General features: G+C 36.1%; 1 protein-coding gene across 1 annotated transcript in view; it reads right to left on the bottom strand.

The window, feature by feature from the left end:
* FSIP1 (fibrous sheath interacting protein 1) overlaps positions 1–17763 on the bottom strand; it is a 37837-nt gene that overhangs the window by 11637 nt on the left and 8437 nt on the right. The window contains 10 exon segments of the mRNA XM_061551140.1: positions 4783–4926; positions 10906–11073; positions 12897–12947; positions 12949–13014; positions 13147–13283; positions 13407–13502; positions 14546–14630; positions 15044–15192; positions 15346–15589; positions 16630–16819. Coding sequence (XP_061407124.1) covers positions 4783–4926; positions 10906–11073; positions 12897–12947; positions 12949–13014; positions 13147–13283; positions 13407–13502; positions 14546–14630; positions 15044–15192; positions 15346–15589; positions 16630–16819 — 1330 coding nt within the window.

The following is a 17763-nucleotide window of genomic DNA, read 5'->3' on the forward strand; positions in this document are numbered from 1 at the left end:
AGACATCTAAATGCAGTAGCAAATTGAGCAACAAAGCCCTTCGAACTCATTCATTCGGCTATGTTAAGACGAAATAAAATGGAATTATCACATTCCTGTTACACTCTTATAAAATAACAAATTGGCAGCCCTCATAAATTGTAAGATTTAAATTAGAGCCCTGGTCGATAGTGTTTAATGCTAATAAAGCATTTTAAGAACGCGTTTGGAAGAGGTGTTCACTTCATTGTATTAAAGCACATTGGATAGGTTTCAGAACACTGTATTAAATACTTTGAAAGTTTCTTCGTAATGCAATTACTTCTCAAATGTTATGCTACTTAGGGATCCAATTACTGGGAGCTTTACTCACTGCACAACGACAGCATTTGTTGAAAATCTGAGCTCTGCTTATAAAGTGTACTCACATGCTTTTCAAATCCTCAGTATAACAACAATTATATTTGTACATGTTCCTTTAAAGCAGTCAACAAGGACAACTCTATGGTGTATTTGGAACATAATTAAACATTTTAATAGGTATACTTTATTTTGCAACATAACCACTTTTTGACAAAATGATTCTGAATAAGCCTCATAAAATATGTGCGATTTAGTGTCTCAATCCTGAAAGTGTTGTGCATCCACCATGTATGCAATACATTATATTATATGAACATTTTAAAAACACTGTGGGTGTTGTTTCTTAGTTAGCATAGGCGAGTAACTGGTATGGAACGGATAAATAAATGGCACTTGTCAACAAACTAAATATAGAGAGAGTTGTGAAGGTCACATTTCTTTTCCTGTTTAAATATCCATGACCACGGCAGTGTGAAAAGTGTACGTCTGGTGACAAAGTCTGGAGCTAAAAATAAAATAAAACCTTTCCAAAATATCTGAAGGCTCCTAAACAAATATTTCATCATACGGCTAAAGCGAAGTACATATTTTCTTCCCCTTGCCTTCGTTCGAGTCAATATGAATTCTCTACTACGCCATAACCATATCGGATACTATGCATTACAAACGCATTCCATGTGCTCGTATTATTCATCAAGCTTGTTTGTTTCAACTAGTGCATCCTCGTGCAGTTGTTTCCATCACGCTATGTGTTAAATCTACGTGTGCCCAGTGGGGGACATCATTAAAGTGAGTCACTTCTTGAAACCGCACGCATTGCTTAGTCTTGCTGTATAATCACAAGATCCCTGAGATCTTTAACACATGATTGATATTTGTTTGCATTACACGGTTTATATAACACTAATTACCGTAGCCTTTCCTCTGTTTGGATTATATATGTTTCCTCTACAAAATCTACTATAATAAGTGGCATGAAAATGCAAAAAACGAATGACTGTTTTTCAAAAGTTGCTTGCATTTTTATTATGAGTAATAAAACATCTGGAGTAAATATCCCTTCTATGTTTATTTCTCTGCAATATTTCATAAAAACTGTAAAAATATATGTTGGAAACAGAGCTTACAATGTTAAATAAAAATATAAAACAATAAAATTCTCACGACGTTTCGACTGCAACACAAGCAATCATCATCAGGTGTGAAATCCACAGCAAGAAATTTTGAAGAAAAAAAACGAAACGTCGTGAGAATTTTATTGTTTTATATTTTTTTATTTCCCTTCTACGTGACTTTACCGAAAGAACCAATAATATGAATCCCTGCAGTCACGAAAGCTTTGAATCAAAATTTAAGGAGGACCTAGTTACGTTTTGTTAATCAGATGACCATATTGAATATTGATCCTGCCATAGTGACCCATTAAGTGCAAACAGTGTCACTGTCTGAACACGAAAGTTACAAAACCAAAAACATGTAAAAGCAACCCGACGAATTAATGAGAGATTGTGCTTGGGGGTCAGAGTACATGGTTATGAGAGGGTCATGCTTTACTGTTTACCAAAGACTAGTCTAAATACTTCACATCCTTTTGGATCAGCACCCATTTACAAAGTTTAACCTCTCCTGTTACAAATTCGGAATGTGGAAAGATACATGCTCAGGTGATATCGATGCTTTATTAGTTGACATTTTCCAAAACAGTGTACTGCTATTACGTTGCAAACATGCCAATGAGTTAGTTTTCAAAGTCTACAATGGGCAACACATTTTGCTCAGGTCATTCAGGAAAATGCCCTTTTCAAGGCTAAAATACCACTGTGGCAAAACGTTCCTTTAGATCTTCTACTTTCGTACAGCTGATGTAGACGCAGAGCAACAACTACAATTTTACATGTGGGTGGTCAAGCCAAATAGCTTTCGATAATGGATGCATGTAAATCAGTAATTTATGGAATTCCATATCGGCATGTCATCCATCAAAACGAATGACAGTATAGTATGTAAATGCTAGATATAGTATTTGATTCCATACATCAAATATATTCTGGTGATAAGAGTTTTTTATAGTCTTGCACATCAGTTGCTGTTCATTTAGACTTAAGTCACCATTAACTAACACTGAGCACATGCAGATAATCCTCAATGTGACAGCTTGACTGAGTGTTTCTGATATTAGCTTGCCAGCACGACATCTGCCTTTCGGAAAAACAAGCTCTATACATCTAGAAAGGAATGTCGGGGTTACTAAAGTCTTGGTTAATACCATTTTTAAAAATCTGATTGTTCACAGAGGCCCAGAGAACAAGAAATTACTTCCAGGAAAATATGTTTCATGCTTATGAATCCTTGCAGACACTAAAGTATCACATCTAGAATTGTCTTCTTGGTTCTTTCGGTAAAGTCACGTAGAATGGAAATAATAAAATAATAAAAATAAAACATAATAAAATAATTCTCACGACGTTTCGGCCACAACGCAAGCAGCCGTCCTCAGGTGGAGAACAGGTCTGTCGAGAAGACAGAGTCAGACTCTGTCTTCAGACTCTGTCTTCTGTCAGACTGTCTTCTGTCTTCTCGACAGACCTGTTCTCCACCTGAAGACAGCTGCTTTTGTTGTGGCCGAAACGACGTGAGAATTAGAGAATTATTTCATTATGTTTTATTTTTATTATTTTATTATTTCCATTCTACGTGACTTTACCGAAAGAACCAAGAAGATGAATCCCTGCAGTCACGAAAACTTTAAATCGAAATCTAGAATTGTCTTTAACAATTATAACATTTCCATTTCAACATGTCAAATTTATAATACATGTATCCATTAATGACTGCAATAACAATGTAATTGATAATAGTAATACATTGATGTTCAGATTTTCTTAAATTAACATTTTGGCGAAAAACTTTATTTCGTTAAAAAGTTGAGATTGCCTTACATATTATAAAAGTATGACCAGATATTGCTGGGGTGCAACAATGTTATGACAATGCCAACAAAAATATCTAGTGATCAAATGCACACATATGACAGGCAACCTAAAACACTTTGAAAGGCATAAAGGATTTCATTAAAGGAAAGGTACCTCGGGTCAAAATGTTTCTGCATTTTTTGGGAGTGTGCATGCCCAGGTTAAACCATGGATTAGGGATCACATTACTGCAGAAAGCTTCAACGGCAATAGGGGTCATAGATCAACGAGGAGAAAAAAAGTCTGCAGCGGGATGGCTACGATATGGGTCAGTGGCACTGTGAGGAAGATTGCACAGCTAGATCCCGGGGCTTCATGCTGCCTTTGATCGCCACGTTCCCATCTGACACCTGGCAGCTCACCCTTTTGAGTTTTTCAGATCAAGCAAATGCAAGACGGGTTAAAAAAATAAATGAAGGCCCACGGAGAAAAAGAACAGGTTTAAAACGAAATCTTCACCGATTTGTAGATTATAAACAATACACATAGGGATATGTAGCATTTGGACACGGAAAATGGAGATGACAATTTCGGTATTTGGTTAAATAAAAGCTGCTTGAAATTGATGCGGTTCAATAATTGAATGATTGTACAAATATAGCAATTTTGGATGAGGGCCTCCCCATGCCGTGTGGATCGTGGGAGTTATTTCACATTAATTCAGACACTGATAAGTGCGGGTTGGTGAAGGAAAAGCATAGACGCTGTAGCATAGTACACTTGGATTTAGCTGAAAACACAGCACCCCAGCAGACTACAGTAACTGTTTTCAAAATTGTATTGACCTATTCCCAGCATCATCCAAGCTCAAGCCTGCTTAGCTTATAAAATTCGACCAGACCAGATGCATTTTGTGTGCTTCAGTCAGATTAAATGTATGATTTTAAACCATTAATGGAGCAGAAATGCACCAAAATGTTACGTAACGTCAACAATTCACATAAATGTGCTGTATTCCTGTCTGATATGCAGCCTCAGCTGCACAAACATCCAAAAGAGTTCGTGGGTTTTTCACCTCGAGTCAACATTTAACATGTTATGCTCAACTTAAAAGTCTGCTTCCTGTGTTTGACTGAAGTATTCGTGTGAACAAGATGTTAATCTTGGAATTAAATACATGGACTTGATTATGACATACAATAAACGAACACTATTCATATGCTGGTAAAGTAACTCACGTATGTTAAGGCGGTGACATTTTTGAAGAAGTAGCCTACACAATTTTTTTTTTAAGTTGGGATTAGAAAAAATATCTTAAAGCTGCCACCATCACACCTCTTCTTTTACCCCACGTTGAATATCTAAAATACAATTCTTTTTTTTATTAATCACATTACTTTATTCATTTAATGGCTTTGTTTTTTCAAGCGTAAAAGAACCGCAGACATAATTTTTGTACAGCTTTAAATCTTTTCAAATTCGGGCAAATATCTTCAGCATTCACATCCAAAGTGCACGTGTACAGTACCGGCTCTGCTGCTGCATTCTGTAGTCTTTCCAACTGTAGCTCAATTTCCTGCAGGCGCTGTTGGAGCTCACGTGTTTCCCTGAAGTCCTGGAGAGCCTTTTCTCCTGGGCCGTCCCCAACTGCGTCTCCATTCAACACAGGCTCCTTTTGACCAAAGAGAGGATTGAGAAAACTATCTTGGCTTAAAAAAGACCAAAGTTTAATTTACAAAGTGCAATATACTTTAACCAACCCACACCCACCCCGCATTTTTTTGTGGGACTTATAGTGCAAAGTGCATTTAATACTGTATGAGGCATTTGTTCAATTGTAAATGTTGCAAATATTCTCTGTCCATGATTACAATCATATTCGTCATCGGGGATATTTGACCATATTTCACCACGCTGGTTAGTGTGGGTTGATAAAAGCAGGGAGCAAAATAAATGGGAGCATAAAAGTACATGTCCACAACACACTTTTCTACACTGCTCTCTGCAGCTCAAAATTGTGTGTAGCCTATAATGCTGGTTATGCATTTCAGTTGCCCATCCAACCACTATCCAGGCTAAACTCTGCTCATCTTCCAACACGTGATGAGATACAACGCATTCTGGGTGATTTTGTATTAGGCACTATTATAATGCATGCATCAAACTGTGTATACAAAATATAGTATCTATGGTCTATGGAAGTTCTATGCTAATTGGGCCAGAGGCTAAAATAAATAAAGATAAAAATACAAGACTGACAATACAGATGAGAGTACAAGTGAGTTATCAAATCACGACACAATTCATCGACTCGATGGTGGGAAAAATCTGTTGGGAGGAATCATTCGAAGCCTACATTTATGTACAATATATTATGCAAAAAGTATGATGTCAACTAAATCTCATAAACTTCATAAAAGTGTCACTGATATACTTTGCAAGTTTCAAAAATGTGGAGAAAAACGCGGAAAAATATTGATGCTTTGTATTTAACAAACATACAGTATGAGGAGCAATACAACGAAAAATACTTCAAGATAACTCATTGGCATTGGTACCATACACAAGTTGGGATATGTTATCTGGGCAATTGCCAAATATAATTGGAGTTTTTCGAAATGGCATAAGTGGACAGGTGTTTCCGCACTTATTCATAGCGCACTGGAGTTAATTGAGCACAAAACACACCCTTTGGCAGACTGTTCCAAGCATCAATGCCTGTAAAACCAAATATTAAGCTTGTATTGTTTCGTCTAAATTGCTGCTGTTCAACACACATGTCCCAATATCCTTTCGTTTCTGAAGCAGTTGTTGTTGTGTACATTGAAATCTGTAGACGGCATATCTTGAGTGACTTAGTTGCACAGATGGAAAGACTCAGAGTGGTTGGCATGGGACCTGGTGCAAGGAATTAAATGGGATTCCCTGTCCAATTTCAGCCCTCTTCATAGCCTGGCATCTGAGCCCCTACAGCCTTGTGAGCAGCAGAGCAGTTGCACTTTCTGTCCATTCGACAACCATGCCCCAAGTCGAACTTTGACACAAAGAGGTTGTTTCGGTTGCCCTGTGGGTCAGCTATTTGTAGATTCTGATGTTTTCACTTTGACAGCTGGTTTGCAGCTGCTGCACACAATACCAAACATTGTCATGGTGACCAACAATGAGTACTGTAAGACAAGGGATAATAAATGGGTATATTTAAACATTGACAAATAAAAGACGGTGTTGGGTCAACAATCAGTTGAAACAGATATGTTCTGCCTCATCGTCACTCAGGCTAATCCACTACAGTTGCTTTGACCTTTGTTTTAAGTTCATTGGCTTCAAAGCTGATGGTCTGCACAAAAAAAACCCATTCCACAAATCGAAAATGAATGATCAGATTGCAATATTTCCCAAGAGCACTATCTCTTGTTCTTTTTGGCTTAACCAATGCTGAGACAATTGATGTTTCAGAGAAGGTTAACTATGGAAAGATACGTATCTTTATTGTAAAGTGTAAATATTTAAACTATAACACTACAAGAACTACAACAAAGTAAATTTTACAATTGGTACAACAAAATGAAAAGTGTTAGTTGAATGTGAAAATGTATAAAAAGTTTCAAATGTGAAATCATGAAAATAAAAGTGAATATTATTGTATATAACGAGTTCAAACTGTAATCCTGACATTATTGTTTGGGAAGTAATACAATATAATTGTGTATAGATCTACTGTAGATTGGATTGCACTTCACTCAATCTCACGAAATATCTACAGGTGCAACATTTTGATAAAAAAATCAAGTATGCAGGATGACAAGTTTGAGAATCTACCCATTCAATGCATGCAGGCATCAGGTGGTCATTCTCACATGGAAAATGTTGGAGTCCTCCAATGGTGCATTATAAGTAAATTGTGGCATTCTTTGCTACCAGTAAATGCAAATTACAGTTAGAGTATACAACTTTAGAAACTGGCAATGATATGTCAGATTTCACTTCTGATTTATTACTTTTAAAAAGTGCTTTGTAGTGTCTTGACTTAAAGCTTTCGTGACTGCAGGAATAAAAAATAATAAAAAATATTTATTTTATTTTTATTATTTTATTGTTCTATTTAGGTGACTTCACCGAAAGACCCAAAGAACATGCTTTGCAGTGCATATCAAATGGCTACCCTCTTACGGAGACAAGTAATTTCAGTTGACTGCAATGAGCTATAGTCAAAGTGATGTCCTGCTCAAACAAGCAAAGAGTATGTGCTCATATTCTGTTTGCAGCCTTGAGCCTGAGGTCGAAATTCCACATTCCTGTGACAGGAGTGAGATTAGCCATTGGACACGCACTGTTGACTTCATTACGAATTGGTACTCATTTTTATCAACCCTGGAAGAATTATGGGCAGAATCAACCCCTAATAAAGATTTGAACTTGAAACCTTCCGATTGTAGCAACCCGCTCTGCTGCTGAGCCACACACATTTCACATATTGGACATTTAAAACTTTACATCGAGTGTATGTTGACGATAGACCTGAAGCAGCTGTAGAAGACATTACACAATGTTTGTGGATACAAGACTGTATTTTAACCAGGCATTTACACCGGCTAAATGGAGCTCACAGTGCATAAAGAACGACTCTGTTCATGCATATTTCCTTATTTATTCATTTATAATTTAAATATGTACACTTGCATTGCTTATTTTAAAACTTTTGCTTTCACTGTTATGCCACAAGCCTGTAGTGGGTATTTTGTGTACTTTTTCTCAGCTGCCTGTTTCACACAATTTAGTCAACCATTCATAGTAGTGGCAGCTATATTGTTGTGGTAGTGTTTTGAAACTACTCATAACTGCAAGAGAATAGACTGCATTCAACCTAAAATTCTGAAGCACAAAATTACAATCTACATGTACAACTATTTCATCAAATGAAATAAAATTCTACAAGCTTAATTTGAGTGCAGTTGGAAATGCTGCACTCTTGCATAAAGAGCATGAAAGCTACGCAATTAATTTTCAAGCTGGCTAGCTATGGGCCAGCACGACACAAGATTTCAAATCTAAAAAGGCACAGCTTACACTCGACGCATTGGCTCAGGGGTCACACCACGTTTAGCTGCTGTTGAGACTTCCGTAGCAACAGACTGTGCTTATCCTTGGATGTTTGAAACATGAAAACAACGGGACTACACATCCTATTCAGCCTTACACAACGGGACAAACAGAATGGTCTACGTTACAACAGGAAATTAGGCTACAAATTAACCTGTACTTAATTTCATAGCGTTACTATTTTCTGATGCGCACACAATGAATTTCAGTACATTTTAAACGATGAGCTATTAACAGGCATGTAACAATCAAGGTAGTTATTCCAATTCATTATTTTCTTATAATACACGCATCTTATTTTGCGTAAGAATACATTATTGTGTTTTATGCAAATTATATTGCTCTATTTAGGCAAATGTAAAGATAGATATGAACTCAATGTGACAAAAAACAACTCTTTAATTGAATAATAACACCAAATAATGATGATGACTTATGTATGGGACTTCCATAACAACAATTTTGAATATTAATACTATCATGAATAAATCTCAATGTCATATATATTTAATATTTTCAGCCAGCAGGCTAAAATGAATATGAATACACTACCAAAAGACCATTTTTTGTAAGGTTACATTCGAGTGTGATATTGCTATAATTTTCCATAAACTCTCCTGCCGTCAATATCAAATTGCAACCCTAAATTGTGACAATTCATCACATTGTGAGGGGTGAGAATCATTGCATGCCTCGCAAATATACAAGCATTGTCATGTGGGAGAGTGGATGTCTGTGTTGCTATGACTTGAAACACATTTGATACAAAGATTCCAATGTATTTTCAAAGAACCAAAATGTAAAATCTATGTTTGTCCAGGCCTTGCCAAGTTTAACTTATTTGTTTGTATTTGGTCTTATCGCACAAGGGCAGCTTTCATGAGCCACACATTTTGCACGGAACAGAAGTTTTCCTTCAAAACCGAAATAAACTGTATTGCCATAACAGGATCACACAATTACCGCATAACATCTGAGCACCATATGTGTGTCACGGTCGCAAAATATTTGTATAATTACATCCGATCTGCAAGTTTATTATTTTCGGTGTGTCATATAGTGCTGTTAATGAGATTGGACCTTTTTTGTCAACACACTAAGTTATCATGCAACATATGACTTGAAAGGAAATTATAGCTTCATCAGGAACTGGAGGTTCATTTATTGGGCAGAATTGTATGTCTTAAAGTGAATTCTACTTTAGTGAATCATACATTTGAAACCAATTCATTTAACAGTGAAATACATGGTAATACATGGTAATGTATTTCACAATTATGCTCAAATTACATAGAACACCTTGCAGTATGCTCCATTTATATAAAATATGGTATGTTCATATTCATGTTTTTATATTTATAAAAAAATCGTATATTTATATTTGAAGCTATGCTTGATATAACGTACACCAAACTACTCCATAATTTTTTTTATATATATAAAGGCTTTAAAAATTCAATACATATCAAGACCTCATAATAAAAACAAGCTAAAGTATTTGTCACAACCAGTAATTCAACAGATTACTAAATATTCCATTCGTGACTGCAGGAATCCATACTCTTTGGTTCTTTCGGTAAATTCACGTAGTTATAAATAAAATAAAACAAATCACGACGTTTCGATCGCAACACAAGCAGCCTGATGGCGACCGCTTGTGTTGCGATCGAAACGTCGTGATGCTGTATTTTCTTTTATTCTATTCGTATTAAACATTTAACATTATATCTACTTCATCTCATTGGACAAATGCGTCATGCAGTCCCACCAGTGCTGCAAGCCTTCATAGTATTTGGGATCTCACAAAGGACCCTAAAGCATTACCCACATTGCCGCATGACCTCAGACCAGCATGCTGTTTTATGATATTGGTGTACAAAACGGATATTATCTCCATAAGTAATGTCAAGAGCAGTGCAGTCGGGTCTATGCTAAATGCAAGGAATACTAAATTGCTAAATATTAATGCTACAAAGAGAAACATGTTCCTAAAATTCACGTAATAAACATTTAACATCCATGCCTGTTAAATGAGAAGTTCAAAGTTGCCAATGAAAAATATCGAGAGTAAGAGTCCTTGGCCATAGATTAACAGTTATTCTTGGTGACAAATATTGTGATTACATTTTAGAAAACTAAATGAGAGTGACTTGGCTGAAATATACAGATACAGAGACTACCTGCTTACTATGCTAGGGATTTATATAAAAGTCTAATCATAGCCAACCAGACGAAAGCAGGCTAAAGAGACAATACAATATAAATTTGGCCCATTATATACGATGACAAAAAATTATAAACACCTGAAAAATTGACTGTATTTATATTTTTTATTTTCAAATTCCAACCAATCTACAAGACTGTTAATAACTCCCATTGTGGACATGTCCTTCTAGATCCTTTCACACTGAATTACAGTGGATGCAGGCAACATTCAGCGGCAGAGTTCTAAGCCCAACCTGCTTTTAAAAACCAAACATCAAAATTGTTCTTTTGTTTTTGTGACCAGTTCATGACTGGTTCCCCATGGGTGGTTACTCCTCTTTGATACCTGCTGAAAGGAGTGGCAGTCGAGGTGAGGTGTGCTTCTGATGAGGGCGAACTGCTCGGCAGGAAGGATGGAATGCAATCGGCTGTCTATCTCCTCCAGCTGTTGCTGCTCATTCACCTCGGGCACGTAGCCCTCGCCAGCCATCACTACCGCACACTCCACTGCTTGCTGTGTTAGTTCATATGCAAAACAAAAAAACACAATTTGTTTATAGAGCAATGATTGTAACCCTATGCTACGAACCCAGGTCAAAGGAGTTGTATTCCTGCCCATGGCTAACATCTTTGATGAGTAATATCTGAATTGTCCCTGGGTATCTCCACTCACTAATCTGCACTGACCAGCATGGTGAAGTATGCACAAACAATCACCATGACCGACATGGTGTGAGAAGGGCTTCATTCAATAGTCGATATACAAAGTGCTGTGATTTAGATTCAACATGTTTTTTGGAAGTTATGTTTTAGTACTATTTTCAACGTTTGAGGAGAATATCATACCAAGTAAGACTTTAAATGATTTAAAACATTAAAAAAAAACATTAAAATAAACCACCATTAAAATAATCCATAAAAATAAAAAATATTAAAATAAACCAAGTTTGAACCAAATATCAAATACACTCTTAGACTTAAATGTGGACACATTACACCATTCCAGTTTCAAATGACATTACACAATGCCAAATAAATGATGTGAGTAATTTGGATAGTCAAAGCTTCTATAAATATATTATGCAGGACATTTTTATAGACAGAGGTAATGTCTGAACTGGATATGTTATCTGCAGTAAGATACTATTTAAACTGTTTAGCATTACCAATAACGGAGGTTGTCAATGATTTAACGTATCATAAAAGATCAAGTATTGCTCGACTGTGCGTATAAAAATTACTGATATGCGAGTCAAATCAATGTTTTTCTAAACTGCACAAAATTGTAATATCCAAAGGCACAGTTTAACACGTAGGCTTTCGCGACCAGTATTATTCATACCTAGGCGTTTATATGTATAATATTTATTATGAATCCAAAGGCACGTCCAATGAGTTAAAAATACAATACCTCTGGTGCCACCTAGTGTGTACATGTGGCAGTAACATTTAACACATTCACCAAATACTACAGCTATGCATGAAGTGTCAAGATTAATTTCAGTGCAGCAATAAAAAAACGAATTTAGCATTCTAACATGCCATTGTAATATACCGTATCTAAATGGGTGAAATAAATTTTATCACTATTTAGTCTTGACTTAAAGCTTTCGTGCCTGCAAAAAACACTATTTAGTCGTTTGAAATTAATGTACTGTCAATTTAGCATATAGACAATTGTTTCCATATTACATGGTAAAATATGTTATCATCATCATTATATTCCTGTCCACTGCTGGATGAAGGGCTCCCCACGTTATCGCTATCCTCACGGTCCTGTATTGTCACAAACCATCTCATGCCTGCACATGGAACTAATCTTGTTAGTCAATATTTGTGGTGGTTGTGCACTTGGGCACATTCTAAACTTTGACTACCATTTCTTGACCAGTCTCATCCATTGCCCATCTTCACTAGTGATGTATTCTACCAAAACCCAGGTCTCGTAAATTATGTCTTTGATTTTTTGTTTGTTCCCTGATCTATGTGTTCTTATTTCCATCTCATTGTAATTCGTATTGTGCATCTTTGCATCCTTCTTCACACACTTGTCAACATATTTCCATTTTCATTGTCGGTATCCATGTTTTTGATCTACATCAAAGTAATGTTCACATTAAAAGCTGCATTCTCGCATGTTGGTGTGTTGCTTTCAATATCAAATTGAGTTTATGAATTTCATCATTATTATATCAAACTGCATTTAATAACTCCCCAGGTAATAATATTCAACTGAGTTTTCCAATTGTGTCTCTCCTGTAATTCTTTTATGTTGTTTAAGTTTTTAAATTGGCATATGGTTTGTAAAAAATTAATTAGGTCAATGAAACATCTTACCTTGTCCTCAGAATCAGCATGTGAATCTTCTGACTCATCAATGTCCTGTAGGAAGGTGCAAAAGCCTGCTCTTTTCATCTTCCGTTATTTGAATTGGGTTTCCCACTTCTCGCACCATCTGAAAAATTGGGGTAATTTTGCAAATTATACAATTAATTACGATTAAACGTACAACGATCATGACCTCTTGAACAAGATCATGTATTTTACACTAAATAAATTTAACGATATTGGTCTCTGACAAGATTACCTCTATGTTCTTTCGAATGAAATTGCGTTCACTTTCTTGAAGATTTGTCTTTGATTTACATTCTTTGTAGATTCCACGCATTGATGCGCCATCTGCACTGTGGCGTTGGGTTCTGTTGGATGAGCTTTTTGTTAATCCTGTTGAAAGATATGGTAAACAGCTCAATGCAGCTGGAATCAATAATAAAATTATTTAAATTTAAATATTTAAATTTAATTATCTCTCAATACCGTGCTGATGCATATATTAGTGCGGCTTACTTGACCCACACTGCCGTGTAGGTGTTTCATTATTTTCTTCAAAAGGTACTTGGGTGTGAAAAAGTGGCGTAACTGGAGCCCCATCAAAGCTGTCATCTGCAAACAAGGAAAATGTTGACTTACAGCTTTCGTGACTGCAGGAATTAATATTCTTTGGGTCTTTTCGGTTATAGTGATTTAGATAGGTAAAAAAAAATTACAACAAAAAACTACTAAATATGGAAAATGTAAATACATAATACATTACTGCACTGCATGTAAATAATTATAATACCATATAAGATGTAAATAATTAAGGATATAACTTGCAAGGTAGCTCAGAGGTCAGAGCACTGAGCTGACACTACTTAAATATTGTATTTGAATACCAGGTTATCAAGTGAAGCGGGTTGAGAGAATGTGCCCGATCACCAATGATTGCACCAAAAACTATCATATTCAATTTTGATTCTGAAATTAATTTGGCTGATAATTAAAGACTTTACTCTCAGTCGTAGAGTTGGTGGGAATGTGATGGCCCCTCCGTTGTGAAATGGGCCACTTTAAGGGATTTCAGTGGTAGCTTAGTAATATCTACTTTCTATCATGAAGAGTCGCAATGCTTTGAGAGATATTCAAGTTGATTGTCTGATCACAAGACACCAATTGCACAATCCAGAAAAAATTGGGTACACATGTTTTCAAATAGCAAACACGTCAACTAGGGTTACTATTTATAATTAAACCATTTACACTATGTGATGTGTATATTTACTTCCAATAATAAAAAATAAAGTAACCTCTAACAAATAAAATTTGATGGTCAGAATGCATATTTGTTCTTCCTTTTAAACATATAGCACCGACTTGGTTTGTTGTCATTCCCCCGCACCTCCAATTAGCACAGTTGGCTACGTAGAGTGCGTAAGTTCAACATACATATTCTTGGGTCTTTCGGTAAAGTCACGTAGATAGATTCAAAGAAAATAACAAAAATAACCTATCTACCTGCCTTTACCGAAAGACCCAAGAATATGAATTCCTGCAGTCACGAAAGCTTTAAGTCAAGATTCAACATACATACATTGGTAATTGAAATAGCATATAATACTACAAATATTGAAAATACATTGATAGAAGTAAACTACTTAAAGACCTACCATCCCATGCACAGCTGGTAGGTGGGATCAAGGCTAAATACTTCCTTGTATTTTCTTCTTCTTCAACACTTACATTCTCCCCATTCTGTTCCGCATTCAAAGAAGTCACAACAAGTGAATCACATAGCATCCACGAAATACAACTAGTTAACAATGAAATAAGCACTGAAAAATTTGACAAAAAATAGAAAATAAATAAGGTTTAAACATAATGCAATTTACTTTGTTTACACCACCCCAGTAAGTGCAATTCCTTTAAATACAGCTCATTAACACACTATTTACCTGAAATTGTCTTTTACTGATCCTTTTTGAGAGAAACATGATCGGCTGTTCATGGCCAGAATGGCTAATTAAGGATATCCGTAGAGATAATTTACCTTAATGTCAAACATAATAGGGACGATTGAAGGATTGATCATTATCAATCGAAAGTTCTATTATAATTGAACTTTCGCAAATAACTCTAAAGATGATTTGTGCATGAGGCAAAATTACCTGCAGTTCTTTCCACAATGTTTGTAAAAGCTCTCTACCTTCTCTCTTCACTTCATTTTCTCTCTCCTGCTTCCGTAATAAAATCTTGTCCAATTTCTTCATCTTCTCCAGAGCTTTCTGAACCCTATTGTCAACTGTATGATCTGCAACTTAAAAAAAATGATTTATATTTGTGTTTTACATCATTTGGGATAATCCTGCAGTAAGATTATAAGATGACACATGTGGTTGAATTATGTGTAATTAAACTATAAATTACAGTTGTATTACTATTGTAACTGTAATTATATATTTATACATACCTTCTTGAGTCTCTTGACTGGTATTTTTCCCAGCAAATGCAATAGTATTGAGCTCTTCTTGATCTTCTTCCGACTCAGTAGGGCTACCAATCCTGGTTTCCAAAATGCATGGACTAATTTTTAACATTTTATCAGCATTTGCAGTTGGATCAAAGTTGTATTTTTGAACAACTATGTCCTCATTTAAACATGTATCAGAGTCAGTAGATAAATCGCTAATATCTTCTATTGAAATAGTACGATCCTGAAAAATAACATGTGAAAACATATAAACAACTTTTACATCTAGGACATGATGTCCCTGAGATGTAGTTAGGATATATGAGGTGTTGCTTTATTTCCTTTTATAATCCAGCGAATGCACATTTTTTTACACACACAACCCTTTTACACTTAGCCAAACGTGCAGGCTTCTGGTGCTATGAAAGCTGTATGACTCTTGGCTCTCGTTATAATTTTTGAAACAGTTGGAGCAAATCAGCAGCGTATACAAGCACTGCAATGTGGTGAGTCTTCACCAACAAAAGCATGTAGAAAGTAGATCCCAATTTCACTAAAAGGCCAATGATAAAAAACTCGTGCTTCACTTTTACATTTGTTCATTAAATAATGCACAATAAATGTTCAGATGAGCTCTGTGAATATCTTAGTGATAAGGCCATTAAAAGCTGAAATCCAAAAGGAATAAGGTAATGTATAGCTTTAATATGAAAGCAAACATGAGAGGTCTGTTCCGAAGAGGGCGCACGTGAAATCTCCTCCAATCTACAAATCATGATTTATATTCTTTGCTCGAAAATAACCCATTAATTAAGACTCAATTCCAAATTCGAGTTATAAATATACACAACTACATCAAGACAACAACCTTTCAATAGCATCGTTTTCAGTTTACTCAAAATGTATGTCATAATTTGTAAACCCGTTTTGGTAGGTTTAATCCATATGGCTTGGGTCGGCTTACATATGTCCTCCCATGTCAATATTCCTATGCATGAAAGTGCAATATAAATCAATGCACTCGTGTAATAAAGGTCATTCATCAGAATATATCATAAACACAATAACACTATGTACTTTACTCGAATGGCATATTAAATAGAGTCCTGCAATTTCCCAGTTCTGCTTTGCAAAACACAATTCCGTCTCTGTGGACTCCCGATGTTTTCATCAAATAATTATTATGCTACACACTGTCTGTAGTATAACAATGTGCGTATCATTATCATGCTAGGCACATTGGTGTGTGTATATATATACTAAGAGCATGCCAAAGTCCCTGACCTTTAGGGCTGGAGGTTCAGGACTCAAGACCTCTAGGGCCCCTCCTGCAGGAGAGACATTGGACCGGGACCGCTCCCCAGCCACAGCACTGCCCGCGCGGCTCCCTGGCCTGGTCCGTCCCGAAGAGGGCGCACGCGAAATCTCCTCCAGGCTGCCCCGTACGATGTCCATTTTAACACGTCGTGTTGCCCTGCAAACAACAAGCACCCAATGCAGTGACGTAATCAACAAGGCTTCATGCGATTCAGGAGAGTGTTGGCAATTTGTTCGGTGATTGTGCTATTGCATAAGTGGCGTACATATTATCGGAAGAGTTTATATGTTTATATTCTTGGTTCTTTCGGTAAAGTCACGTAGAAGGGAAATAATAACATGATACAAATAAAACATAATAAAATAAAATTCTCACGACGTTTCAGGCCACAACGCAAGCAGCCGTCCTCAGGTGAAGAAACAGGGCTGTTGGAAAGGCATTTTTTAATTATTATTTTATTTCCCTTCTACGTGACTTTACCGAAAGAACCAAGAATATGAATCCCTGCAGTCACGAAAGCTTTAAATCGAAATTTATGTTTATTTTATGTGTTTTATATCTGATCAGGTGGCTCAGCAGTAAGTTGTAAGTTCCAATCCTGGTTTGGTGTTAACTCAGCTCAGTATCCATCTGGAGTCAATAAAATGGGTACCACTTGGATTATCCTTTGAAGACTAAGCTAGCGATATGGATTTTCCACAACTGGCTCAGAGCTGTAAAGAGGAGGTGAGCTCCACCTCTATCTGCATTTGATCAGAAAATGTTCACTATAAAATCTGCCCTGTATTATTAATTTGCCAACAGTCACGTGTATGGAGCTAGCCCCCACTTTCTTCCAACAAAAATAAATCATATATACAGGGAATAAAATTAAGGTTACTTAGCGTTTTTATTGGCCATATTATAAGATGGATGGTGGCATCGCATAACCATAAAGGATAAAGATGGTGTGGGGAGACCGTAATTCAGACGGGGTATAGAAAAGATTTACGATGTTTAAGTATATGGTCAAAATTAGATTGTCGTTGGTCAAGATCATATTTAAGCTCATAATGTATTACCAAAATAATCAGAATACAAATGTTTCATATAAAGCAGCA

The sequence above is a fragment of the Lethenteron reissneri genome, chromosome 14, assembly GCF_015708825.2.
Source record: "Lethenteron reissneri isolate LAM-NWPU_2019-01 chromosome 14, ASM1570882v1, whole genome shotgun sequence".
NCBI classification, from domain to species: domain Eukaryota; kingdom Metazoa; phylum Chordata; class Hyperoartia; order Petromyzontiformes; family Petromyzontidae; genus Lethenteron; species Lethenteron reissneri.